The sequence below is a fragment of the Lutjanus erythropterus genome, chromosome 16 (assembly GCF_056507025.1).
Source record: "Lutjanus erythropterus isolate fLutEry1 chromosome 16, fLutEry1.hap2, whole genome shotgun sequence".
Classification (NCBI taxonomy): Eukaryota; Metazoa; Chordata; class Actinopteri; order Lutjaniformes; family Lutjanidae; genus Lutjanus; species Lutjanus erythropterus.
In genome coordinates this window covers 32,981,820-33,008,144 of record NC_139332.1, presented here as the reverse complement: position 1 = coordinate 33,008,144, position 26,325 = coordinate 32,981,820, and the positions used below count along the sequence as shown (strand labels likewise).

Sequence of the window (26,325 nt, the reverse complement as noted above, 5' to 3'; positions counted from 1 at the left end):
TTTTCCAGTTCACATAAGAGATACTCACTTCACTCCTCTTCACCCTTCGAGACTCAAACTCCATGTGGTTATGAGTACGTTCTGTAAATGTCACCCCTGCACACACACACACACACACACACAAAGTAAGCATAAGTATATATATTTTTTTCCACTTCTGCAAATAGTTTTCACGTGTATTTCTGAAGACATTTAAAGATTTTGTTTTGATTCCAACGAGACTAAAAGAAATATTAATTTATAGTTTTGAGGGCTTTTTTTTCTTAATCAAGACTATCTTGTTTTTATCTCGTAATTTCCATCTTTTGGTCTTTTTGGTAATATATTTTAATTGTGGCTGATAATCTTAAAGGATTGTGGGATATTTCCTGCCAGTTTTCAGGGACAAAAGATCTGAGTTTTATTCATTAAACATCTATAACCTTTTATAAAGTGCTTCATAAACAATAAATGAGGAGTGAAACAGAATAAACGGCGCCAAAGAACGAGCAAAATGAAAAACAGCATCAGGTGTTCAAATATCAACAGTGGTGTTACATTTCTCTTGTTCAAGCAGTTTTCAGCGTCCACAGCTCCAAATCAGTTCAGAGGCTTTTATTGTGAAGGACAGAGGTGACCTGAAAACAGCATCTTGTGTTTTATTATCTTGTCTGGATGGATGTGGACTTGAAAAAGGATATAAGATGTTCTCCTCCATCTCATTTAATAACCAGATGATGTGATTGAACACAGATGTGTTTAAAATAACAGATAATAACAGTCCACACTGAGAAACTTTACTGCTGCACATCAGCTGCAGGTTTGAACCACTGGGAGGAGCTCCTCACCACATTTACTCACTATAACATCAATGAAAACACACTTTCATTTGTTGTTTGTTGATGTTTTCATCAGGACTGTTTTCAGACTCAGGGCAGCCACACACAACAAAAGAACCCACAGTGTTCACAGATCATAAGGCTGTTACACTTAAGATTAATATGGGATTAAACAGACATAATGTTAATACAGATTACTGGAAATTAAACAAAACCTTTCTACAAAATAACCAATTTAAAAATGAAACTCTAAAAATAATTGAAAAATTATTTGAGAGAAACAAATGTTCTGAACAATTCTGGAAATGTTGGGATTCAGGTATTAGACCCATTTTTAGTTGCATTGTTCAAAGAAACCACAGTTAAAGAATAATTACAGCCAAACCTTCTTATTAATTTGATCCCTAAACCAAAGAAAGATAATTAGTCTGTTAAGTAATGATGCTAAGATATTTGCGTTGGTCTTTGCTAAAAGATTAAAATTAAGTTTGGATGACATTATTGATGAAGAGCAGAAACAAAGGAAGAAACAAATTAGTAATATTGGATATGATCGATTACAGTGAGTATATATTTTATTTGTGGATTTTTATAGAGCATTTGCAGGGGTGGAAGTAAGTAATTATAAATACTCAAATTACAATAATTACTAAAAAATACTTGTACTTTTATAGATAGTAGATTAGATTTACAAGTCTGTACTTGAGTATGCATTACAAGATGTAATCTACTTAGTTACTTTTAAAATCATAGTTGAGTTCTGAGTACAATTTGAATTAATATCCAAACTTTTCATCTGCACTTCTGTTGCCAAAAAGGTGAACTGATCACAAACAGACCAGTGAAAATGAGGACATTCAAACAAAGAAAAAAACAAAACGCTGCAGAATTATTTATGATTAATTATTAATCATTATTTGATTAATCATCATTAAGAATTTAAGAATCATATGTCATCTGACATTGTTTTGTCAGGTGTGGAATAAGGAAATTAAAACTTAGAATGGGTGGGAGTTTTATATCTTGTAGTTTATTAATGATTAATCGACTGTTCTGTGACGATTCTTTATTGATTTGGTCATTAGCAGTTCGAACTATTGGTTCAGAAAAATTCAGAAAATCTTCAGCCCTAGTTTGGAGAGGTGACTGTGACATCAGTGGTTACAAGTAACTAATACTCTGAGTAGATTTTGATACAAATACTTTGAACTTACTTCTAGCAATGTAACAGTACCCTTACTTGAGTACAGATATCCAGTACTCTTTCCACCATGGAGCATTTTATACAATAAGCCAGAAATTTATAATTAAAGTTTTTAATTTGGAAGTCAATTTTTTGAAAGAACTTTTACAATAAAGTTGCAGCTCAGTTAAACCAACACAAGGTGCGACTCCTAGGTTTGATATTTGTTGCAGGATAAGACAAAACTGTCCACTTCTTATTTCTTCTTGTCACACAAATTATGGCTACACACGTTTTAAGAAGTAATTTCCAAGGTATAACAATCTTAATAGAGAATTTAAACTATCCCAACTAGTGGATGATACATCAGTTTTTCTCTCCAATAGATACGAGGTGATCAAAGCAGTTAGATGTATGAAGGAATTTTCTGCTGTGTCAGCTCTAAAAATGAAAAATGAATTACCACTAAAGAAGTGTGAGCTGTTCGAACTAAATTGTATCTGTTGCACACTTATAAACAGAGTGAATTTTGATTTTCTTCTTTACTTCCGTTCCAGCTGGCTTGCTGAAAATACACAGATGAAACAGTACATCACATTTTGACACACCTCTGTCCACCTCGGCACGAGGTGCCCGCATCTGGCAGAGACGCTCACTTTAGCAGATGCTCCCTCTTGTGTCGAAAAGAGGCAACAACACCTGTTTTCATAAGCACTGTTTCAGGACATTTTACCTTTGGAACATTGTATGTTTTATATGGCTATAATGAAATGAAATTACAGTTACATGAAATTAAATGGCAGTTACATTAAATAAAATATGGGGGTGGCTTTTTACAATAACATTTTGTACTTATGAACTTCTTCACATATCCTTGTCAAGAATACAGCTGCATATTTAGGTGGTGTCGCTGATAAGAATGAAAAACTTTGTAGTAATTGAAACTTCAGCTCTATAATTGAACAGATATTTAAAAAAAATAATCAATATGTGGTTCATGAGAAATCTTTCACTGAATGATAATTCAAATTAGATAAAATGTTATTTAATTTCACTTGGAGAAACAGATGTCACCTACTTAAGGAAAGATATTCTATGTAGTATAAAAACAAATGGCGGTGTAAAGGTACTAAGTTTTGAAACATTGAGTACTTTCAAAGTTAAATGGTTACCTAATTAGAGAAAGAGACAACATTTGGGACACTTTCCCTAAACACAGACTGAACTTGTGGATGGGTTGAAATTTCTACTTACAAAATTGATAAGTTACCTGTTAAAGTTAACAAATTTTCATAAACAGGCTCTGCTGGCCTGAAAGTTATTATACAAACATATTTTTTCACCAACTAACTACTACATCTGTAATAACAGGAATATTCATTATAAAAATAAATCTTTGTATTAAAAATAATACTCATATAACTTGTTAATGTTGGTGCTGCTGGTGTGTGATGACTTCCTCTCTCAGTTTAAGTTACCAGTCAGACACACAGAGTGTGCAGTGGTGCAGTTTGATGCTTTGCAGAGGGGGGTGTCAAGACTGATCGATCCATTGAACAGCAGCACATTCCTCGGTGAGACTGATCAATGCTCAAATGTAACTTTGCCAGTGGCAAGATTTTTTTTTTTTTCACATATATCCAGCAAAGAAAACATTGGAAACATTTAAGATTGATACTGAATATTCTCAAGAGGAATTTAATTTCCATCTGTATGCATGTATCTATATGTATATGTATATGTATGTATGTGTGTGTGTGTGTGTGTGTGTGTGTGTGTGTGTGTGTGTGTGTGTGTGTGTGTGTGTGTGTGTGTCTGTGTGTTTTGTTTCTTTTCTTTTTATTTATTTGATTTTATATAATTTACAATTTATACAAATACAATAATATTTTTTTTAAAAAAAGGGTGAGTTGTTGTAGTGACGTCCTGACATCGATGGGGGGCAGTAATGTACCAAACAGTGTTCAGTCTGCCGGAAAAGAAGAAGAAAAAGAAGAAGGCTAAAAAATACAACAACAAACAGTTTTTCTTGTCCTCACTTCACTCTTGTTGCTCGAACTAGAATCACCGTGTCTCTATTTTTCTGGATAAATAAACATTTTAATCCATCAAAGCTTCAGATACGACAGTTCACAATGAAGATCTTGATGTTTGTGTTTCTCCTGGGAATAGGTCTACATGGCGCCACGGCAGGTGAGTTATTGATTATTTATAGTCGATTGATTGGTGAAGAAAACATGCTTGGTGTCTTCATGACTTTATGGCTCATTTGATCGGATTTGATGCCTAGTTCTATGACCTCCTTATAGATTTTATGAATGTTTTAAAAAAGTTAGACGCCACTAAACTTTAAGTTTAGGTTTGTAAATCATGTCTGTTCTTGTTTTTAATCTCTAATAGTTTCTCTGTTAGAAGAAAAGTTTAGTCTAAAAAGTGTATTTGTCTTTTCTTTTCCATTATCGATCCATTATCGATCTTAATGTTAAAATGGCAGCAGAACTATATTGACAAAATATTGATTGTCAAAGATTATGAGTTAAACTCAAATATAATTGTTCAGTTTACAGAAATCAAACATATTTGAAAGTGGGTTATGTGATATTTATTTTCTTTTTGCTTTAAAAAAAACTTTATACTCAAACATCTGCAATGTGTTTGACAAGATAAAAAATGAAATCACTAATTACTTTAAGATAAAAATGACAACAGCGACAAAAAAAGTGCTTCTTAGTTTCATCAGAACACAGATTTTCATACTTTCCTTTAGAATAAATACATTTTCAAGACGAAAATATCTGAAATTTTAAAGTCAAGAATTTCTGAGGCAAATCTATGCATTTTGTATTTATGTGACTGACTTTTATTATGATGTCTGTAATGTACTGTAGTTCTGATTCTGTGTGCTGGAAATTATCATTGTTAGGTGATTTATAAATCGTCATTAAAACTGAAGTGATGACATTAAGTTTTTCTTCCAGTGATTCACTCTCTGAAGTATTTCTACACTGGATCTTCTGGAGTCCCAAACTTCCCAGAGTTTGTTTCTGTTGGGTTGGTTGATGAAGTTCAGATAGATCACTATGACAGTAACACAAGGAGAGATGAACCCAAACAGGACTGGATGATCGACGCCACAGCAGATGATCCTCAGTACTGGAAGAGACAGACTCAGCTTCGTCTGGGTTCTCAGGAGGCCTTCAAAGACAACACTGATATTTTAAAGCGGCGTTTCAACCAAACTGGAGGTTTGTTAATGTTTCACTTTCTACTGATGAAATGATGTTGATATTTTCATCCTGTATTTTAGTAAACAGATGTTAACACACACACACACACACACACACACACACACCATTCTCCATCTTTAAGTGTGTTTTATTGAGGCAGATTAAAGTATTTGATGGAGGTTTTTCTGGTCTGAAACACACAGTCAGACTCAACAGAAACATTAGTGAGACTGAGACGACTGGATGCTGCTGTACTACACTGATACAGTGTTTCTCTGATCTCACTCTGGTTTAATGCTGTCTCTGTCTCTGTCTCTGTCTCTCAGGTGTCCACATTTACCAGTTTATGTACGGCTGTGAGTGGGATGATGAGACTAATGAGATTGATGGTTTTATGCAGCATGGTTATGATGGAGAAGACTTCATATCATTTGACCTGAAGACAGAGACATGGATCGCTCCAAAACAACAGGCTGTCATCACCAAACACAAGTGGGACAATGAAAAAGCTTTGATAGCTTTGTATAAGAACTACCTCACCCAGATTTGTCCTGATTGGTTGAAGAAGTTTGTGGATTATGGGAGGAGCTCTCTGATGAGAACAGGTAGAATCACATGACCTGATGTAGTTTAATGGACACAACAATCTTCATATTTCTCTTCTGTTTCTAACCAACAGTAACATCACAATAAATATGAACCAACATACAGAGACACACTTTGTCTCTTCTTTACAACACATGACATCAAACAGGAGTGATAAACTGTCTTTGTCTTTCCTGTCCAGAGCTTCCCTCAGTGTCTCTCCTCCAGAAGACGTCCTCCTCTCCAGTCAGCTGCCACGCTTCAGGTTTCTACCCTGACAGAGCCTCACTGTTCTGGAGGAAAGATGGAGAGGAGCATCATGAGGACGTGGACCACGGAGAGATCCTCCCCAACCATGATGGAACCTTCCAGATGAGTGTTGACCTGGACCTTTCATCAGTCACACCTGAAGACTGGAGGAGGTACGAGTGTGTGTTTCAGCTCTCTGGTGTGAACGACGACATCGTCACCAAACTGGACAAAGCAGAGATCAGGACCAACGAAGGTAAGACTGAGATCAGTTTTGTTTATTTAACATCCTCAGAAATGTTAACATTTCTGAGGATGTTTTTAGAACATTGTTCTAAATTAAAAAATCCATCAGTGTCATAAAAAAGTGCTCAGATATTTGTCAAAAGACTGTTTCTCAACCGCGGCTTCAGTTCCAACATTTACTGATAAAAACTCCCACATTATCTGCATCCAAATATGAAAAGGTGAGGCGTCACCTGACCTGCACACAAAGTGTCTGTAATATAATCTAACCTGCTTCATCAGGTTGTGACTGTTTGTTGTTGTTTTCTGCTCAACAGTGAATCCAGTTTACATTTACATCATCGCTGCAGTGTTTGTTCTCGTCCTCGTTCTCATCGCTGTGACTGGATTCTACATTTATAAACAGAGGAATGGTGAGAGACCAGAACAGAAACAGCGTCTTTCCCAATATTCTGATTTTAAACATTAAGTTGATGTTTTTATCCAGAGTGCAAAGGTGAAACAAATTTTAATCCCCAGCACATGAAAATGTGTTTCATCTGACAGTAAACTGTGTAAAGCTCAGAGCCAATCAGCCAATCAGAGCTCAGAAACAATGTTTGATCTGAACAAAGGATAGAGATGGTTTTATTTATCAGTCTGAGGGCACCATCACTGGAAATAATAATCATAACAACATAATTAATTTGTATTTTCTTTTTATTTCAGCTGCTGGTGTCGTAAGTAACATTTGTTTTTATTCCTGTTTTGTCTTTTTGTGATCTGATGTGCACTCTGTAGATTAAAAAGTGTTTGTGTATTTTGTGCTGAAGAACTTGTTGCAGTGTTTGCTGTTTGTAAAACACAGTGTCAGTTCAGAGCAGGATGTGGACTAACAATGTGTCTCTGACCTTACAGATATAAACAACCCTGAGGTCCAAATCAGACATAGTTTGGTATGAACAACATTTTAATTTCCTTTTATGATGATTAATTGATCGTTAGTTTTACTAATAATCAATTGAGCAAAGTGTTTACAATATGTAACCCTGATATTTTAGGTCTAAAAGATTCTTAATATTCTTATTTTTGGGATAAAACTCTCTAAACTTTTCTGATAAATGATTTTGTTTCCTGTTTTCTTTTTGTCTCTTCAGGTTTAAGGACACATTTCACTCTGGAACAATCAGTGCAGTGGTTGTGTGTCTGTGTTCGTCCTGGTGATAAACTGGACTCCACCTCTCGTCCACTGCACACTGGGTTTGACTCCAGTCCTCTGTGACTCTCAGCAGGATGAGCAGGACAGGAAATGGATGGATGTACTTTTCTATCACTGTGATCAATTATCTGGATTTGTACTTGATTCATTGGACACATGTTTACATCTGGTTATGACTCTGGTTATGTGTGCAGAAGAATAAAGTTGGATAAAATAGAACTCAAGCAAAGAACAAAATAAGTTCAGTACTTGATATAAATCTGGACTGACTGATGATTGATCAAATATTGAAGTTAAAGTAAATTATTTGACTGATTACCAGGAATCAGACCCAAAGTTCAGTGTTATGTTTTAGTATTTTCTAAAAATTAATATATATTCAGAAATGTCTTATTTATGTTCATGTCAGTGTTCATCTGTCATGATTCTACACAAAATATTCTATTTATTAAATATTTATTTTTTGTACGTCATTCTGTTCTGTATAGATTTACTTATTCTTTGACTGACAGATGGAACAAACTGTTTTAATTTTGTGGGACGTCCTGTAAATATTTCCAGCTGGTTTTTAAGGACAAGGGACGTTTTTAAACACAGAAATTAAACAGTGATGCTCAAAATCACTTCTTGTGTTTGGTTCAGTAGTTCACTGTTTAATAAAGTTGTTCTGTGATTTCTTTCCTTTTATACTTTTGTTTTACTTTTCAATAAAATGACTAATATTTTAAATTTCTGTGTCTTTTTGTGATTCCACATATATGTTGACACATCTGTGACTGTAGCTACAATTATATGAATATTATCACTATTTTTGTTTTGATTTGCTTTTGTGTTTCATTGCAGAGAAAGCAGAACAACATTATTTTGACAGATTTTAATTTTGTCTGTTTAAAATTGTTATTAATGTTCAGAAGACAGAATTTTATTTGTGCGACATAATTTTTGTCATTAGACCTTTTAAAATATCAGTAGAGCTCACAGGATTGATGGTAATAATGGAAATAAAAAGCATGTATTGTTTTTCCTCTGCATCAGTATGGGATATCAGGCTCAGAGACACAGAGTCCTCTGTTGGTTTATTCACTCATGTCCTCTGATCAGACAGTAGATCTATCAGAGACTTTACAAAGTCTGTGTTCATGAAGATGAGCTGTCTAAAGACAAATGTCAAAAACTCAACTCTTGTTATAGATTATCATTAATCAATACGATCAGTCAATAATGGCTGCATGGTTGTGTCAGGACAAAATCGATGACGTATTAATAGAAGTGGATAATGTGTCCCAGCCTGAGGTCGACTGGTAGGACAAAATATATATCATAAGACAACAGAGTGTCAGAGTGTGATGAAGGTCCTCTTCATCACTGGGATTCTGCAGCACACATTTCTACACATCACATCACATTAACCTACAAAACATGATACAAGATCTGAGCAGCAGAAGCTTTAAAAGTTCAGACAACAAAATAAAGACACAGCAAACAGGATAAAATAACATCATTTAACTTTCACTTTCGTGGGTGAGTTTTACTCAGTTATAAGTGACGTTGATGCTCAGGCTAAATTCTCATTGGTTCAGCTGTCAGCTTTTCCTGGTTCTTGTCCTCACTTCACTCTTGTTGCTCGAACTCTAGGAAGTGTCTCTATTTTCATATTAATCCATCAAAGTTTCAGATACGACAGTTCACAATGAAGATCCTGATGTTTCTGTTTCTCCTGGGAATAGGTCTACATGGCGCGACGGCAGGTGGGTTATTGATTATTTATAGTCGATTGATTGTTAAAGAAAAATGCTTCGTGTCTTTATTTCCTGTATATATGAGTTTATAGCTCATTTGATCGGATGTGATATTAAGTTCTAGGTTGGTTTGAGATCGATACGGTCTGATCGATCTTCATGTTAAAATGGCAGCAGAAAATAATCCAACACACTCAGACAGAGGTGGAAAGAGAACTGAACATCTGTACTCAAGAACAAGTACCGTTACAAATGTTCTGTATTTTAACAGATAGTTGAAAATGTCAACAATCGAGTAATTATTAATAATTTATAAGATGCAACACAGTTTTTACTCACTTTCATTTTTTCCCCTGATTTCAAGTTTCCGTGTTCAACAACTGACTGACTCCACCAGACAAAACAAAGTTACTGTCATTTCTAAACCACTGAATAAATATCCATCAATACATCTTTAATTTGATAAATACTGAATGGTGATCAACCATTTAATGATTAATCATTATGTTTTTATCGTTTGTGATCAGAAAACATTTTTGGCTTCAAAAATGCAGATTAATGGTTTTAATTAAAATTGCACTCAATGCTCAATTACAATTTTTTTTCTTTAATTATATAAAATATTTCCCATCATCCCTCAGAGAATCTCACAGTTTGACTCCACACACTGAAACACACATCTGATTTAATGTCGTTCATCCAAACTGAGTTTTGTTAGTTTGGTTCGATCACATCACACTGGTAGTTATTACATTTACTGTCTGTACAATAACATGATGTTTAGTAGAACTAGATGATCAATCAGACACAGATAATATTAGCTGCTTTTAACAATAAAAAGTATCAAGTATCAATGTTGTTATTGATTTTGGTGATCCTATTGAATCTATACCACATTCTGTTCTATTCATCTTTTTGATGTGAGCAGTGCAGAATTTTTAAAGTGCAGCTGAACACAGAAATATGATCTCCATGTATTCAGACAGCAGAGGACAGTGAAGGATCCTGAAAGAGACCATCATTTAATTATCAAAACTCACAGACACCTGCAGAAAATCTTCTGTGGTCATACTTTTAAAAATCTAGAATAAACATTGTTCAGTGATTTTATAAAACTGTGATATAAAACCTGAAAACATGACCTTATCTTTTTCTTACAGTGACTCACTCTCTGAAGTATTTCCACACTGCGTCCTCTGAAGTCCCAAACTTCCCAGAGTTTGTGTCTGTTGGGTTGGTTGATGAAGTTCAGATAGATTACTATGACAGTAACACCAGTACAGTCGTACCCAAACAGGACTGGATGATCAACGCCACAGCAGGTGATCCTCAGTACTGGGAGAGAGAGACTGGGAGGCGTCTGCGCGCCCAGCAGGTCTTCAAACGCAGCATTGAAATTGCAAAGCAGCGTTTCAACCAAACTGGAGGTTTGTTAATGTTTCACTTTATACTGATGAAAAGTTGTTTATACTTCCATCCTTTATTTTTTACACACACACACACACACACACACACACACACACACACACACACACACACCATTCTCCATCTTTAAGTGTGTTTTATTGAGGCAGATTAAAGTGTTTGATGGAGGTTTTTCTGGTCTGAAACACACAGTCAGACTCAACAGGAACATTAGTGAGACTGAGACGACTGGATGCTGCTGTACTACACTGATACAGTGTTTCTGTCCATCCCATAATAACCAGCAGAGATTATTAACACTTTATCTCCACTAGATTAGATCAGAATAAGTGGACTGAAGTGTCCACAGTGAGTTGGTCCATAATAACTCTACTGTAGGAACCTGTTTATCACAACAGTTTGACAACACACAGCTGATAGAGGAACATTACTGCCTGGTTTCTCAAACTACAGAGCCGGACTGTAAATTAGATTATATCAGATTAACTCTACTGTCTCCCAGTCTCCATACTGGTCCTGATGGTCTGTGTCTTATTCTGACCAGTTGCAGTGACACACTGCTGAACAGGACACACTGTCCTGGCTGAGCAGGTGGAGTCTGGTGACTAATCCTGGACTGAAAGTGTCCTTCAGTGAAGCTTGTAGAGCAGCTTCAGGACAGTCTAGTCTGTAGTTTCTCACAGGACGAGGACATTGTTGGACTGATCCACTGGCTGCAGGGTCTCAGTGGGTGTAATGTTCAGTCCAGGATCAGGTTTAATCTCTGTGTGTGTGTGTGTGTGTGTGTGTGTGTGTGTGTGTGTGTGTGTGTGTGTGTGTGTGTGTGTGTGTGTGTGTGTGTGGTAAAAAAAAAAAAGGATATGAAGTGTGTTAGGATGTCCCTCTGTTTCCCAGCAGTCTCTCTGTCTGTCTCTGAGACGTCCACACTGTCCAGATGATGATTGGCTGTGAGTGGCGTCCATCCAGCCAATCACAGCAGGAGGTGTAGATCCTCTGTTTTGGTGTGTGTGGATCAGTGTGTCTCTGTGGTGAAGATGTGATATCAGCTGATGATAGATGACTGTGCTGTGATCTCACTCTGGTTTAATGCTGCCTCTGTCTCTGTCTCTGCCTCTGTCTCTGTCTCTGTCTCTGTCTCTGTCTCTCAGGTGTCCACATTTACCAGTTCATGGAAGGTTGTGAGTGGGATGATGAGACTGATGAGGTTAATGGTTTCACTCAGGTTGGTTATGATGGAGAAGACTTCATATCATTTGACCTGAAGACAGAGACATGGATCCCTTCAAAACAACAGGCTCTCATCACCAAACACAAGTGGGACAATGACAAAGCTTATATAGCATCTTTGAAGAACTACCTCACCCAGATTTGTCCTGATTGGTTGAAGAAGTTTGTGGATTATGGGAGGAGCTCTCTGATGAGAACAGGTAGAATCACATGACCTGATGTAGTTTAATTTCATCTGTCTTTTTCCTCTCTGTCCCTCTCTTCTTTAAAACACATGACATCAAACAGGAATGATAATATTAATAAACAGTAAATACTAATAAAGAACCTATAAACTGTCTTTGTCTTTCCTGTCCAGATCTTCCCTCAGTGTTTGTCCACCAGAAGACGTCCTCCTCTCCAGTCAGCTGCCACGCTTCAGGTTTCTACCCTGACAGAGCCTCACTGTTCTGGAGGAAAGATGGAGAGGAGCTTCATGAGGACGTGGACCACGGAGAGATCCTCCCCAACCATGATGGAACCTTCCAGATGAGTGTTGACCTGGACCTTTCATCAGTCACACCTGAAGACTGGAGGAGGTACGAGTGTGTGTTTCAGCTCTCTGGTGTGAAGGACGACATCGTCACCAAACTGGACAAAGCAGAGATCAGGACCAATGAAGGAAAGACTGGGACTGGACATGATGAAGGTGGAAAACATTTATTTTACTTTACTGTCTTTATTTTATGTCGTTTTTAAGACTTAGATCAGTATTAAACTAATTCATGTGTCCACTTCAGGACCCTGACAAGGCTGATTATAAAAAATATATTTCTAAATTTAAAGTCAAAATTGTGAGGTCCTTCAAATAAATTATTATTTTACCACATTTGTGATCCTTGTTTAAAAAAACTTTTTTCAAACCATGTGTAACCACTGTAAGGTGTGACAACAGTTTAGAGATGAATGGATGAATGTTTGTATCTTTCAGTAAATCAGTCAGAATTTGTCAGATTGTCAGAAACTCTCATTGAGCCACAAACCAACATATGAGACAGAAACTAAAAAACAAAGACAACAAAGTTACACAAGAATAAACAAACACAGATACAGTCATTATGTTCAGACGAGGAATAAAAGTTTAAATAAACAACAACAGCAGGATAAACAAACATATAGAGTCTGTATACAGGATTGTGGTCTGGTTGGTGAATAGTTGTTCTTCTCTCTAACCTGCTTCATCAGGTTGTGAATATTTTTTTAAGATTGTCTTTTTTTTCATGTTTTTTTATTTTAGTCTTTGCACAACAAACTCTGTTTTTAACAGCAGTGAGTGTTGAACGGCTCAGAGACACAGAGTCATGATGATAATTATCATTTATATGTTCACATTTCATCATATTTGCTTGTATTTTTCATTTATTATGTTTGATGCTGGTTTACTCTTAAAGGAATCCAGCAACAGTTTCATGGTTTCAGAATTGAAATAAGTTTTAATGAAGACTTTAAGGTAGTTAGTGAGTCACAGGTAGAGAGAGCAGTCACACAGTTTGAGAAGAGAAAGAAAAGATGGATTTTCTATTGTAATAATGTTTGACAGTAGATGATTAAAAGTCTTTTTGTTTTGATGTTGAAGAGGAGTCACAGTGAGCTGTGAGCTTCAGATAAGAAACACGTGTCAGGTTCAGGTTCACACTGTGGAGCTGGTTTTGATCCTACAGTGACTGTATCATGACGATGTGAGAGAGAAGTGATGGGAAAACAAGTTTAGTCAGATAAAAACAAACAGCTACAAGAGATTTATTGATCAGTCTGTGTGACTAGAAGAGGGATCATATCCACTGTGAAGAAGATTTTTAAACATATTCTGACTTTTTGGCAGCTGAGAGAAATAAAATTCTGTGTCTGTTTTTTATTTCAGACACACTTCCTCCACCTCCTGACAACAGCACCGACTCCTCTCAGGGACTGAATCCAGAGTCCTGAATGACAAACACACCACCCTGAACACAGTGAGTCTCTTCATATGAGACATGAACTAATCACACCTGTTATTAGACAAATATGAAGTTAAAATACTTGATTTCAAAAATATTCACACTTAAATGACTGAATCATTGATATTTTAGGTTTAAATGATTCTCTAAATATGTGACTTTGTTGAATTGAACTCACCAAACATTTATGGTGAATTATTTTATTTTCTATTTAATGTTTTTCTTTTTGTCTCTTCAGGTTTCTGGATAAATTTTGAGCGGTGTCGCCACATTCTCCTCCATAAACTGAGAATTCATTGATTATTGATCCCCACCAGACCAAAGCAGAGGGGAGTTTTATTTTCAGGGGTATTTTTGAATATTTTCAAATCTCAAGTGTGGTTTCAGCACTGACTTAATGAAGGTCCCTTTGACATCTGTGTTATGGTTTCTTTAAATTCTCAGTATTTTGTTCATAACATATCCAAAGTGTTTTATAAAACTTAAATGATGACAGTATTATTTTTGTCATTTATTTTCAAAAGGTGGAATTTCCTGTGATAAATGTTGGTAAATGGGGATCATTCATGTTTTTTTCTTACCTGGAGAGAAGTAAAAACACAAAGTTCATTCACTACATCAAAAAAGATATGAGTGTTTATGTCATAGAAATCCACCACAGTTACAGATTTATACTCTATCAGCAATACAGTAATACACATGTATAGACACACACTTTCATTCTTTTGTTCTCTGTCTGTGTTTGATCTCCTCCTTTACTGAAGCAAAAGTACTAATATCACACTATAAAAATACTACTACACTACAAGTAAAAGTCCTGCATTCACAAAACCTTACGGAAGTAAAAGTATGGAAATACAGTATTATCAGATAAATGTACTCAAAGTAAAAGTATTCATGTTGCAGTAAAATGTTTCCTGTCAGTGTTATTATGTCTGATGTTTCTGGATTAATATTATTACATTAATGTTTCTGCTGTTTACTGCTGTAGATGTTTAAGGTTGAGATCATTTTAAACACTTTAGAGGCCACTGTTGGCTGGTTTAATCTACAGCAATGCATCATGGTCTATAAGACCATCTAATGTCTGCAGCATCACTGTCCTGTGAAAACCATGTATCTGTAAAAAGTCAGGAAACAGACTTTTTTCAGCTTTGTGGATTAAAAAGTTCAGTATTTGCCTCTGGGATGTAGTGTAGAAGAATAAAGTTGGATAAAATAGAACTCAAGTAAAGAACAAAATAAGTTCAGTACTTGATGTAAATCTGGACTGATTGATGATTGATCAAATATTGAATTCAAATAAATTATTTGACTGATTACCAGGAATCAGACCCAAAGTTCAGTGTTACCTTTTTGTAATTTCTACATTTTATGTATTTTATGTTAATGTCAGTGTTCATCTATCTTGACAAGGGACGTTTTTTTCTCCCTTAAATTTGTAAACAGAAATTAAACAGTGATGCTCAAAATCACTTCTTGTGTTTGGTTCAGTAGTTCACTGTTTAATAAAGTTGCTCTGTGATTTCATTCCTTTTATACTTTTGTTTTATTTTTCAATAAAGTGACAAATATTTTAAATTGCTGTGTCTTTTTGTGATTCCACATATATGCTGACACGTGTGACTGTAGCTACAATTCTATGAATATTATCACTACATTTTATTTTGACCCTTTGTGACCTTTAGTTTATTGATAAATAAAGGATTCATGTGAGCGGCTGAATATGGATGAATCACATCGTCTGAAACTGACAACTTGTTTAGTTACATTTTCATCAACATTAAATAAAAAAAGACATTGACATAGACCTTTTCTGGAGTTGAACAAACCCTGATTTAGCTGAAAAAACAAAAATGTTTTTGGTCAGTAGCTGCTTTTGTGGTTCATTGCAGAGAAAGATGAACATGATTATTTTGACAGATTTTAATTTTGTTCTTCAGTTTTTGTTAATGAAGATGAGCTGTCTAAAGGCAAATGTCAAAAACCCAACTGTTTTTAAACTTAATTTTTTGGATTTGATTGGGAATCTTAAAACTATAATAGATAAAAGGAAAAGGACAGAGGTGACCTGATGTGATGTTTGTGTTTCAGAAAGTCTCTGACTCTCTTTCTGCTTTCATTTTATTTCTCTGCTTCTTCTTTTCATTTCAGAGTAAAACACTGAGATAAAATATTGTTTCATGGAAACTATCTTGTGTTTTATTGCCTGATAGTAGGTCAGTGACCTCTGGCCTCGAAACATCAACAAAACATGATACAAGATCTGAGCAGCAGAAGCTTTAAAACTCCTTTCACATCAGAACAAAGTTGAGACAACAAAAATAACACCCACGATAAACAGGATAAAATAACACATTTAACTTTCACTTTCGTTCATAACCTGAGTTGGTCAGTTTTACCCAGTTATAAGTGACGTTGATGTTCAGATTAAATTCTCATTGGCTCAGACAGAAGTTGCTGTTTGGTTTTCTTTTTCTTATCTTTGTTGCTTTAAGTGGAATCTGCGTGTCTAAGTATGTGGATCAAATAAACATATTAATCCATCAAAGTTTCAGATACGACAGTTCACAATGAAGATCTTGATGTTTGTGTTTCTCCTGGGAGTAGGTCTACATGGCGCGACGGCAGGTGAGTTATTGATTATTTATTGATTGTTAAAGAAAAAATGCTTCGTGTCTTTATATACTGTATATATGAGTTTTTTGTTCATTTCATTGGATGTGATATTAAGTTCTAAGACCTTCTTGTTGGTTAAAGTCAAACGCCACCAAATGATGCGGTCTGATCGATCTGTCAAAATGTCAGATGAAACACCGCGAGACAGTGACGGAAACAGAAGTGACAAGTTAAACTGAAGTAAACAACAGTTACAAATGTTCTACATTTTAACAGATACTTGAAAGTGCTAACAATCGAGTATTTATTAAAAATCTATAAGATTTAAAACACTTTTTTCTCATTTTAATTTCCCCCCCTGATTTCATGTTTATGTTTTCTTTATTCAACAACTGACTCCACCAGACAAAACAAAGTTACTGTCATTTCTAGACCACTGAATAAATATCCATCAATACATTTTAAATTGGATAATTAATTAATTAATTGGTAATTAATCATTACCATCTTTACTCCAGTCCTGTGCTGCTGCAGTGTTTAGTTTTTCGTTCACATGTTTATTGTTTATATCAGAGAGCAGAGAGCTGCATGTGGAGGAGACTCGTTGTTAATGATGGAGTTTATTAAAAGCATCCAAACCAACGTGTTACTGAATGACATCAAACCAGGTGAACTTATAAGATCATACAACTGTAGAAGTAGACCTGTAAATAAAAAAGGAGGACTGTGTGTGTTTCTCTGTCAGAAACTGTCAGACCTTCACACAGCAGAGTGAACAGGTGAGGAAGAGGAGGAGGAAGATCGATCACTAATCAGTCGTAGATGCTGTCGTCCTCTCAGACTGATTAAAAAAATAAAAATGTCAAAATTGGTCAGAAAATATACCTGAGTGTCACACAAATAAAATCTGTGTGAAACACTGCATCATTGTGTTCAGGTCTGCTGTCATGAGTCTGTGAGAGTGAGACAGAGAGAGGCTCGTGTTTAGAAGGGAACCCCAGACCGGCGAAAGATCGCGAGAGTTTCATTATTTCAACAGAATTAATGGATTCAAATATCGCGAGAGGTTTACAAATAAAGGGTTCCCTTGTAGACACGACAGAGAAGTGCGCAGCTCTAAAAATAGAAAATCATTTCATGGTGGCTGATGTTTTTAACACTGTATTCAGTCAGAGAGAAACTGAAACACTGATCATTGACCTGCGCTGATGGAAAAATTACTTAAGTAAAAGTAATCATACCACAATGTAAAAATACTTGATAACAAATTTTTAAAAAGATCTGCAGGTCCCACATAAGGTGCTAAAGTAAAAGTACAAAGTAAAGTAAAGAAACTTAACCTTTACTGCAATATCTTCGTACTTTTTACTCAGGTACAAAGGTAAAAGTAGAGGTAGTAATGTCAGCAGAAAAACATGAACAGAAGATGTAAGTCACTGTCTTTTAACTGTAACAGAGAGCATCAAAATACTTTGTTTACATATTAAAATCACAACAATTTTATTTTTAAAAAGGGAAATAATTAGTTTTTCAATTAAGAGACTTGTCTTATTTTCCCTTTTGTATTTTACCATTGCTATTAAATAAACCAAAAGTAATTTAATGGAAAAAATTTCAGAGCTCACAAAATTTCCTATCTAATTACTCCATTAGTCGCCAAAGTGATCAATAGATTACTCGATTACTAAAAGAATCAATAGCTGCAGACCTATAAAAGAAATAAATGACTTAGGCAAATTTTTGTACATGCCTTTGTGACTTTTTGTGACTAATTTTAAACCTTTACATTTTTTATTTAATGTATTTTTTGTTTAATGTATTGTACTCCATCTGAGTGTTGGCCTGGTACATGCTGCATCATCTCTTCAATGACCGTCATTTTCAATGGATGAGGCCTGATCAGTGTCAGAATTGTCAAGTGCCTGTCCCACCAAAAAGGAAAAAAACATTTCAACCCTTTGAGGTGTACGGTCACAAATGTGTGATCATTCTGAAAAACATTCATTGCCTTGTGGTCACCTGTATTAAGATAAATCAAGGATTTCCAAAGTGGTGTGCAAGCTGCTTCTAGACACTGACCATCAGGTATGCTTTAATATCGGTCAAATGATCTTATGATTATTGTGTTCAAGTGATATTTTCGCTAAAAAAACACAAAAGTAAACCTAATTTTTTCGTTATACACAAAATTTCTAGTTGTTTATTTATGGTTACATAAAAAAATAACTTTACAGTCAAAGATTTGAAATCCATAAACAAAAAAATCTGACAATATGAATAATAATCATTTACTACTGCAGGATTTATCTTCAAAAAATCAGAGTTCAAATTTGTGATTCAAAGCCTCATGATGTTGACATTAGTAACTTTTTTTTTGCATAAAATAGAGACCATAAGTGTCGAAATACAATCAAGTATAAAAAGTTTAATCTGTTGAATATAGAAAATAAAATCAGAAGCAGAAGCAGTTTAAATATTTTGTTGAGAGGTTTGTGATTTCAGATTTTAAACTAATATGATAATGAGGAGTTTAAGCTGCTAATGAATCATCCTGAAGAATAAATGACTCCACTAACTGGAAACTAAACTGGAGTTTCTCTTCACACTCAGATATCCAGCATTAGAAAAATATTAAACTGCTTTTACAAAGGCAAAATTATCATAAAAATCAAAGTTTGTGAAACAAACAATATATATATATATATATATATATATATATATATATAAATGTATTTTTGTATTTATTGAGCAGAAGTTATGCTTAACCTTTATTATTAATTATTATTATGATAATAATATAGTTTATTTTGATTCTGTGTGCAAAAAAATAAATAACATTGTTCAGTGATTTTATAAAACTGTGATATAAAAATTGAAATGGTGACTTTTTTTTTTTTTTTTACAGTGATTCACTCTCTGAAGTATTTCTTAACTGCATCCTCTGGAGTCCCAAACTTACCAGAGTTTGTGGTTGTTGGGTTGGTTGATGAAGTTCAGATCCTTTATTATGACAGTAACACCAAGAAAGCAGAACCCAAACAGGACTGGATGATCGACGCCACAGCAGATGATCTTCAGTACTGGAAGAGACAGACTGAGATGTGTGCAGGCGCCCAGCAGGCCTTCAAAGTCAACATTATAACTGCAAAGAAGCGTTTCAACCAAAGTGAAGGTTTGTTAATGTTTCACTTTCTACTGATGAAATGTTGTTTCCATCCTTTATTTTACCCCCCCCCCACACACACACACACACACACACCATTCTCCACCTCAGTGTGTGTGTGTCTCACCTTCAACCATGGAGATAAACTGTTGGTCTCAGTGGAGTCAGTGTGTCTCTGTGATGAAGATGTGATATCAGCTGCTGTGCTCTCACTCTGGTTTAATGCTGTCTCTGTCTCTGTCTCTGTCTCTGTCTCTGTCTCTCAGGTGTCCACATTTACCAGTGGCTGCTTGGCTGTGAGTGGGATGATGAGACTAATCAGATTAATGGTTTTGATCAAGATGGTTATGATGGAGAAGACTTCATATTATTTGACCTGAAGACAGAGACATTCATCGCTCCAAACCAACAGGCTCTCATCAGCAAACACAAGTGGGATCATAACAAAGCTGTGATAGCACACAATAAACAGTACCTCACCCAGGTTTGTCCTGAGTCGCTGAAGAAGTATGTGAAGTATGGGAGGAGCTCTCTGATGAGAACAGGTAGAATCACATGATAAGATCCATTTTTAGTTTGCTTTTAAAAGAGAACACTGTTGTAGCGGACCATAGTTCATGTATGAGAAAATTCCAGAGAGTAGGACCATAATGACTGAAAACACCGTTGATTTTAGCTACAAGAAGTATTTTAAAATCAATTCTTTGTTTTACTGGGAGCCAGTGAAGGGAAGATAAAATAAGGGTTGTGCAGTCAGACCTTTTAGTTTTTGGTAAAACTCTGGCTGCTGCATTCTGAATAAATAAGTTTATTTAATGTCTGCAAAAAGTGCATTACAGTAATCCAGCCTACTGGAAATAAAAGCGTGAACCAATGTTTCAGAGTCTGACTGAGACAATAAGCATGTAACTTTTGATATATTTCTGAGGTAATAAAAGGCAGTCTTAGAAATATTAGAGATGTGCTTCTGGAAGTTAAAATCACACAGGGGAGTTAAAGATTAAATTTCATTCCTCAAAGACTTTGGTCCTACCAACAGAATCTCTGTTTTGTCATGATTAAGCTGTAAAAAATTCATCACCATCCAAAATTTGATATCTGTGATGCACTGGATGAGGTCATTTACTGGGCTAAGGTTATTGGTGGAAACAGATATGTATAACAGTGTGTCATCGGCATATGATTGATATGAAAAATTATGTCGCTGTATAATGGACCCAAGCGGAAGCATGTACAAATTAAATAACAAAGGACCTAGAATTGACCCCTGAGGGACTCCGTATGGAACGCCAACCTCATCAGATTTACAGTTACCGATAGACACACAACTGAGCTGCTGCACCACATCTTGTAGCTCACTAGTCTGAATCAGGGCGAAGTTGTAAAGAGTGCTGGCAGTATGGCACTGAGAGGAAGAAGAGAGGTCACACCCACCAGCAGAGCAAGCCACAATTTCACTTCTAATATTGGAGATTTTATACTTAAAGTAGGTGGCAAATTCATTACATTTCTCTGAGGAGTGGAGCTCAGCAGGAACTGGTCTAAGTGGATTAACCAGTTTATCAGTTGTACCAAACTGCTAGATTGCTGTCTAGATTTTTCATTTCTTTGATACATTCACTGAGCAGGTCCTTATAGATAATATAATTAACCCACAACAGTAAATACTAATAAAGAACCTATAAACTGTCTTTGTCTTTCCTCTCCAGATTTTCCCTCAGTGTCTCTCCTCCAGAGGACGTCCTCCTCTCCAGTCAGCTGCCACGCTTCAGGTTTCTACCCTGACAGATTCTCACTGTTCTGGAGGAAAGATGGAGAGGAGCTTCATGAGGACGTGGACCACGGAGAGATCCTCCCCAACCATGATGGAACCTTCCAGATGAGTGTTGACCTGGACCTTTCATCAGTCACACCTGAAGACTGGAGGAGGTACGAGTGTGTGTTTCATCTCTCTGGTGTGAAGGACGACATCGTCACCAAACTGGACAAAGCAAAGATCAGGACCAACGAAGGTAAGACTGAGATCAGATTTGTTTATTTAACATCCTCAGAAATGTTACAAACATTGTTTTAAATTAACTTCATAAAAGCAGTTTAACAAAAATCCATCATTGTCATAAAAAAAGTGCGGAAATATTTGCAACCTAAACTTATAACAAAAAAGTTCATGTTAAACTTCATTTAAATACCAAAATAAATGGTCACAATTTTTAACATTAAAAGAAAAATTAAACCATTTCTTTTAATGTCAACAGCAATCAGATTCAGATGATGAGTAGTTTTAGTAGAATTATTTAATAACTGGATGAATGTTGTCAGAATTTGTCAGAAACTCTCATTGAGCCAAAAACCAACATATGAGACAGAAACTAAAAAACAAAGACAACAAAGTTACACAAGGATAAACAAACACAGATACAGTCATTATATTCAGACAAGGAGGATAAAAGTTTAAATAAACAACAACAGCAGGATAAACAAACATATAGAGTCTGTATACAGGATTGTGGTCTGGTTGGTGAATGGTTGTTCTTCTCTCTAACCTGCTTCATCAGGTTGTGAATATTTTTTCTTGTTTTCTGTTCAACAGTGAATCCAGTTCCTGTTCCTGCAGTCATTGTTGCAGTGGTTGTTCTCGCTCTCGTCCTCATCGCTGCCATTGGATTTGTGCTTTACAAAAAGAAGAAAGCTGGTGAGAGACACAAACAGAAAGATTGTCTCTTTTTACTGTGTTTTGATTTTAGACTTTGCACATCAAGATCTGTTTCTAACAACAGTGAGTGTTGAACAGCTCAGAGACACAGAGTCATGATGAAACAACCAAAGGAGCAAAATTATTTATATTTTTATGTCTCATCATATTTGCTTCTATGTTTTAAATATTATGTTCGATGGTTTAGAAAATACAGTTGTATTTTCTGTATGTGGTTACTGGTAACACACTCAGATACTTTCATGTTCCTTGAAGACTCACCAACAATTTTATGGCACTTAACAAAAACTTTAAGATATTTTAGTGGCTCACAGGTTGAGAGAGCAGTCGCAGTTTTCTGACTGTTTTGGATGGTATTTTTGACTTTTGAAAAAATAGATAAAAGCTGTAATTTCTTTTGAATTATTATTTATTCAAGTGTATTTTTCATACAAATGGGAAAACATTTAATGAGATAAAAACAAACAGCCAGAAGAGATTTATTGATCAGTCTGTGTGACTAGAAGAGGGATTATATCCACTGTGAAGAAGGTATTTAAAAATATTCTGGCATTTTGGCAGCTGAGAACTAAAATTTTGTGTCTTTGCTTTGCGTTTCAGCCAAATGTCCTCCTAACCCTCCTGACACCGGCTCTGAGCTCTCTGAGAAACTGAATCCAGAGTCCTGAATGACAAACACACCACCCTGAACACAGTGAGTCTCTTCATATGAGACATGAACTATTCACACCTGTTATTAGACAAAGCTGCACTAAACTATGTGTGATTGTTTCTTTATTCACTGTAACACTTCTGTGACTTTCAATTGATTTTCCACAACAAATGTGAAGCTGTTTAATATGAAGTTAAGTGAGATTATTAAGAGAAAGACACAGATGCTTTCAGAAACCTTCACATCAGCAGCTCAGATTAAACATCATATTAAAAACTCAAATATTAACCTTCAGACAAACTGACACTAATTTATTAAAATGATCTTCAACCTAATTAGCAAAAAACTATTTTACTTCAGACACATAGAAGGTAAACACTTGTTTTAATAAATGTTCACACTTAAATGACTGAATCACTGATATTTTAAATTATATTGTTTTCTATTTAATGTTTTTCTTTTTGTCTCTTCAGGTTTCTGGATAAATTTTTCTCTGGAACAAGGAGCGGTGTCGCCACATTCTCCTCCATAAACTGAGAATTCATTGATTATTGATCATCATATCATAAAGTGATAGAATCAGGGTTGGGAATCTGTAGTAGATGTTTATTAATTGATTGGAATACAAAAAAATTGAAAGATGGGTTGAGACAAATATTATCAGACATAAATGGCAACATTCAAAAAAGTAGAGTTTCTCTGATAAAATGTTGCTTAAATGTTGTTTAATTAAATGAGGATCTTTCATATTTGCAAGAAGAGAGAAGAAAAAAAAAAGAATATAAAAAAGAAAGAAAAGCATCTCAGCACTTCTCATACATATATTACTGATTTGTGTGTTCATCTAAAACAAATCCACCATAGTTACAGAATTATAGTTCTGGTGTTTGGTTACTGGTAAGATCAATATAACTAATACAAATGTAAATAGACACACACACACACACACACACACACACACACACACACACACACACACACACACACAAACATGCATTCCAGTTGTCATATATACTCTTGGGGTCTGTTGATTTGATGATATAAATTATATATAAATATAAATATTATTTCTACAGAGAAAGTCATTCTTTTGTTCTCTGTCTGTGTTTGATCACTGGACACAAAACTGAAAATCAATCAGCAACATCTGAAAACTTCATACATAAATTGGACGCCCTAAATTGTCTGTTGTTGTCTGTTGTGTTGATGGTTGTGTGTCTGTGTTCGACTCCACCTCTCGTCCACTGCACACTGGGTTTGACTCCAGTCCTCTGTGACTCTCAGCAGGATGAGCAGGACAGGAAATGGATGGATGGACTTTTCTATCACTGTGATCAATTATCTGGATTCATTGGACACATGTTTACATCTGGTTATGACTACATTATGTAAATGCTCCTGTGCACAAACACAAAATATTTTCCAATTCTGTAAATAGTTGAGATTAGATTAAAAAATAGTAATTTATAGTTCTCAGGTTTTTCTTAATAAATCAAGAGCATCTTGTTGTATTTGTTTTCAAGTATGTTTTGATCTATTTTGAAATACATTTTAACTTCAGCTGAGATTATTAACGAGTTGTATGATGTCTTGTAAACATTTTCTGCTGTTTTTTTTTTTTCTTTTAAGGACAAGGGTATTTTTTTTCTCCTTTAATTTTGTACAAACTGTTACAGCTGAACTTATGTTTTGACTTAATGTCTTTTGTTAGTCTTCATTAAGTATATTTATTTGTATTTTGTGTTAATAAATCCCATGGATTTGCTCATTTTAAAAGTGTCTCTTTGTGGATTATTTGGGTTAATTGTGGAGTGTTGTTTGCTGCAGTAAGGTCACCTTACGGTGGAGCGTAACAATACAGAAATTAAGTTCAATAGTTGATCATTAAATGAAGTTGCTCTGTTGGTTTATTCACTCATGTCCTCTGATCAGACAGTAGATCTATCAGAGACTTTACAAAGTCTGTGTTCATGAAGATGAGCTGTCTAAAGACAAATGTCAAAAACTCAACTCTTGTTATAGATTGTCATCAATCAATACGATCAGTCAATAATGGCTGCATGGGTTGTGTCGGGACAAAATCGATGACGTATTAATAGAAGTGGATAATGTGTCCCAGCCTGAGGACGACTGGTAGGACAAAATATATATCATAAGACAACAGAGACTGTCAGAGTGTGATGAAGGTCCTCTTCATCACTGGGATTCTGCAGCACAGTTTGTTGACAGAACAGCTCAAAGAAATAAGACAAACTTGATCTCTTTATTGCTTGTTCCATGACGAGGTCAAGAATACAATAAATGTATTTGTCTTTCAATGAAAAACCCAGACATTACATTTAAGGCCACTGAGGGGTGAACTTGTTCGGACGCGTGTTCTTGGCAACAACAATAAACCAATGTCCAATTCGTTGATTTCTTTGGGTGCGGTGACCCATTTATTTCCACAGGTGCTCACCTTCACACAGGTAAATCATTATACGTCCATTATTCATCTCAGACAGGTTTCCATTTAACAGGTTTACTGTCCATCACAGTTAAGTATCCATTTAACAGTTTCAGTTCCAACACTTTGCCAAACTTCCATGCTGCCACACACAGTAAAAAAAAACAGTTTGCTTGTGCTGTTCACTCACCTGCTGCTCATCACCTGCCTCTTACCTATATTACCTTCTGACCTGGTGCTCCACCCCGTGTACAAACAACAAAACTGCATCTCTATTTACATATAATCACTTATATATTAATTGAACAAGAAACAAAACAAACAAAAAACATTACTGTGGCTCCAACAGCCCCTGTAAACATAAGGTCTGCAGCCAGAGAGTGCAGGAAGTGGTGGAGGACCTGGACCGTCCCGACGATGATGGTGGATTCCTTTCTGTGCACCAGACAGAGCGATAAGGTTGTAGTGAATGACTTTGATGGCTTCGCTCTTGGGTCCCGCTGGTCCAAAAGTCCACTCTGAGTCCAACCGTCTTAACACTTTGAAGGGGCTCATCCACTTCGGTGACAGCTTTTGTCCGGCAAGGGCAGGAAGGTCAACCCACACCAAATCACCTGGCTCAATGGCTGTGTTTCATCCAACCATCATAGTCATGTTTTTGTTGAGCAGCTGCTGCTTCACTATTTTGTGCAACAGAGTGAAAAGCAGCGCACAGTCTCTGTAAGACAGAGTTGGCATATTCACTTGGAGTATCTGGAGGGACATGTGAAACTCCTGTGGAGACCCCAAGCAGCAGATCAGCAGGCAGGCGGGCCTCTCGACCATGAACCAGGGAGAGAGGAGTGTGTTTGGTGGAGGA

General features: G+C 35.7%; 3 protein-coding genes across 6 annotated transcripts in view; all 3 read left to right on the top strand.

Annotated features, from left to right (window-relative positions):
• Positions 1–15,454, top strand: part of LOC146313445 (class I histocompatibility antigen, F10 alpha chain-like) — a 50,649-nt gene extending 35,195 nt beyond the window's left edge. Inside the window, exon 8 of one of the 3 annotated variants that reach the window (XR_014772056.1) lies at positions 14,155–15,454. The gene's annotated coding sequence lies outside the window, so the exon portion shown is untranslated. Of the gene's footprint in view, positions 1–7,444; positions 8,199–14,154 lie in introns of those variants that run through there. The other 2 variants (XM_084739250.1, XM_084739247.1) reach the window with 2 other exon arrangements.
• LOC146313444 (uncharacterized) lies at positions 4,017–23,990 on the top strand. Its single transcript, XM_084739393.1, has 11 exons — positions 4,017–4,194; positions 4,980–5,246; positions 5,555–5,833; positions 6,016–6,318; positions 6,626–6,769; positions 9,087–9,254; positions 10,406–10,672; positions 11,819–12,097; positions 12,256–12,585; positions 13,798–13,888; positions 23,494–23,990. Exons 1-10 carry the CDS (start codon positions 4,137–4,139, stop codon positions 13,860–13,862), a joined length of 2,160 nt encoding a protein of 719 aa, XP_084595519.1. The 5' UTR covers positions 4,017–4,136; the 3' UTR covers positions 13,863–13,888; positions 23,494–23,990.
• LOC146313441 (major histocompatibility complex class I-related protein 1-like) overlaps positions 16,316–26,325 on the top strand; it is a 41,168-nt gene continuing 31,158 nt past the window's right edge. The window contains exons 1-7 of one of the 2 annotated variants that reach the window (XM_084739254.1): positions 16,316–16,504; positions 19,398–19,664; positions 19,922–20,200; positions 21,365–21,667; positions 22,246–22,347; positions 22,969–23,062; positions 23,494–23,990. In XM_084739254.1, the coding sequence (XP_084595380.1) occupies positions 16,447–16,504; positions 19,398–19,664; positions 19,922–20,200; positions 21,365–21,667; positions 22,246–22,347; positions 22,969–23,036 (1,077 nt within the window). In that variant the 5' untranslated portion in view covers positions 16,316–16,446 and the 3' untranslated portion in view covers positions 23,037–23,062; positions 23,494–23,990. Of the gene's footprint in view, positions 16,505–19,397; positions 19,665–19,921; positions 20,201–21,364; positions 21,668–22,245; positions 22,348–22,968; positions 23,063–23,493; positions 23,991–26,325 lie in introns of those variants that run through there. The other variant, XM_084739255.1, reaches the window with a different exon arrangement.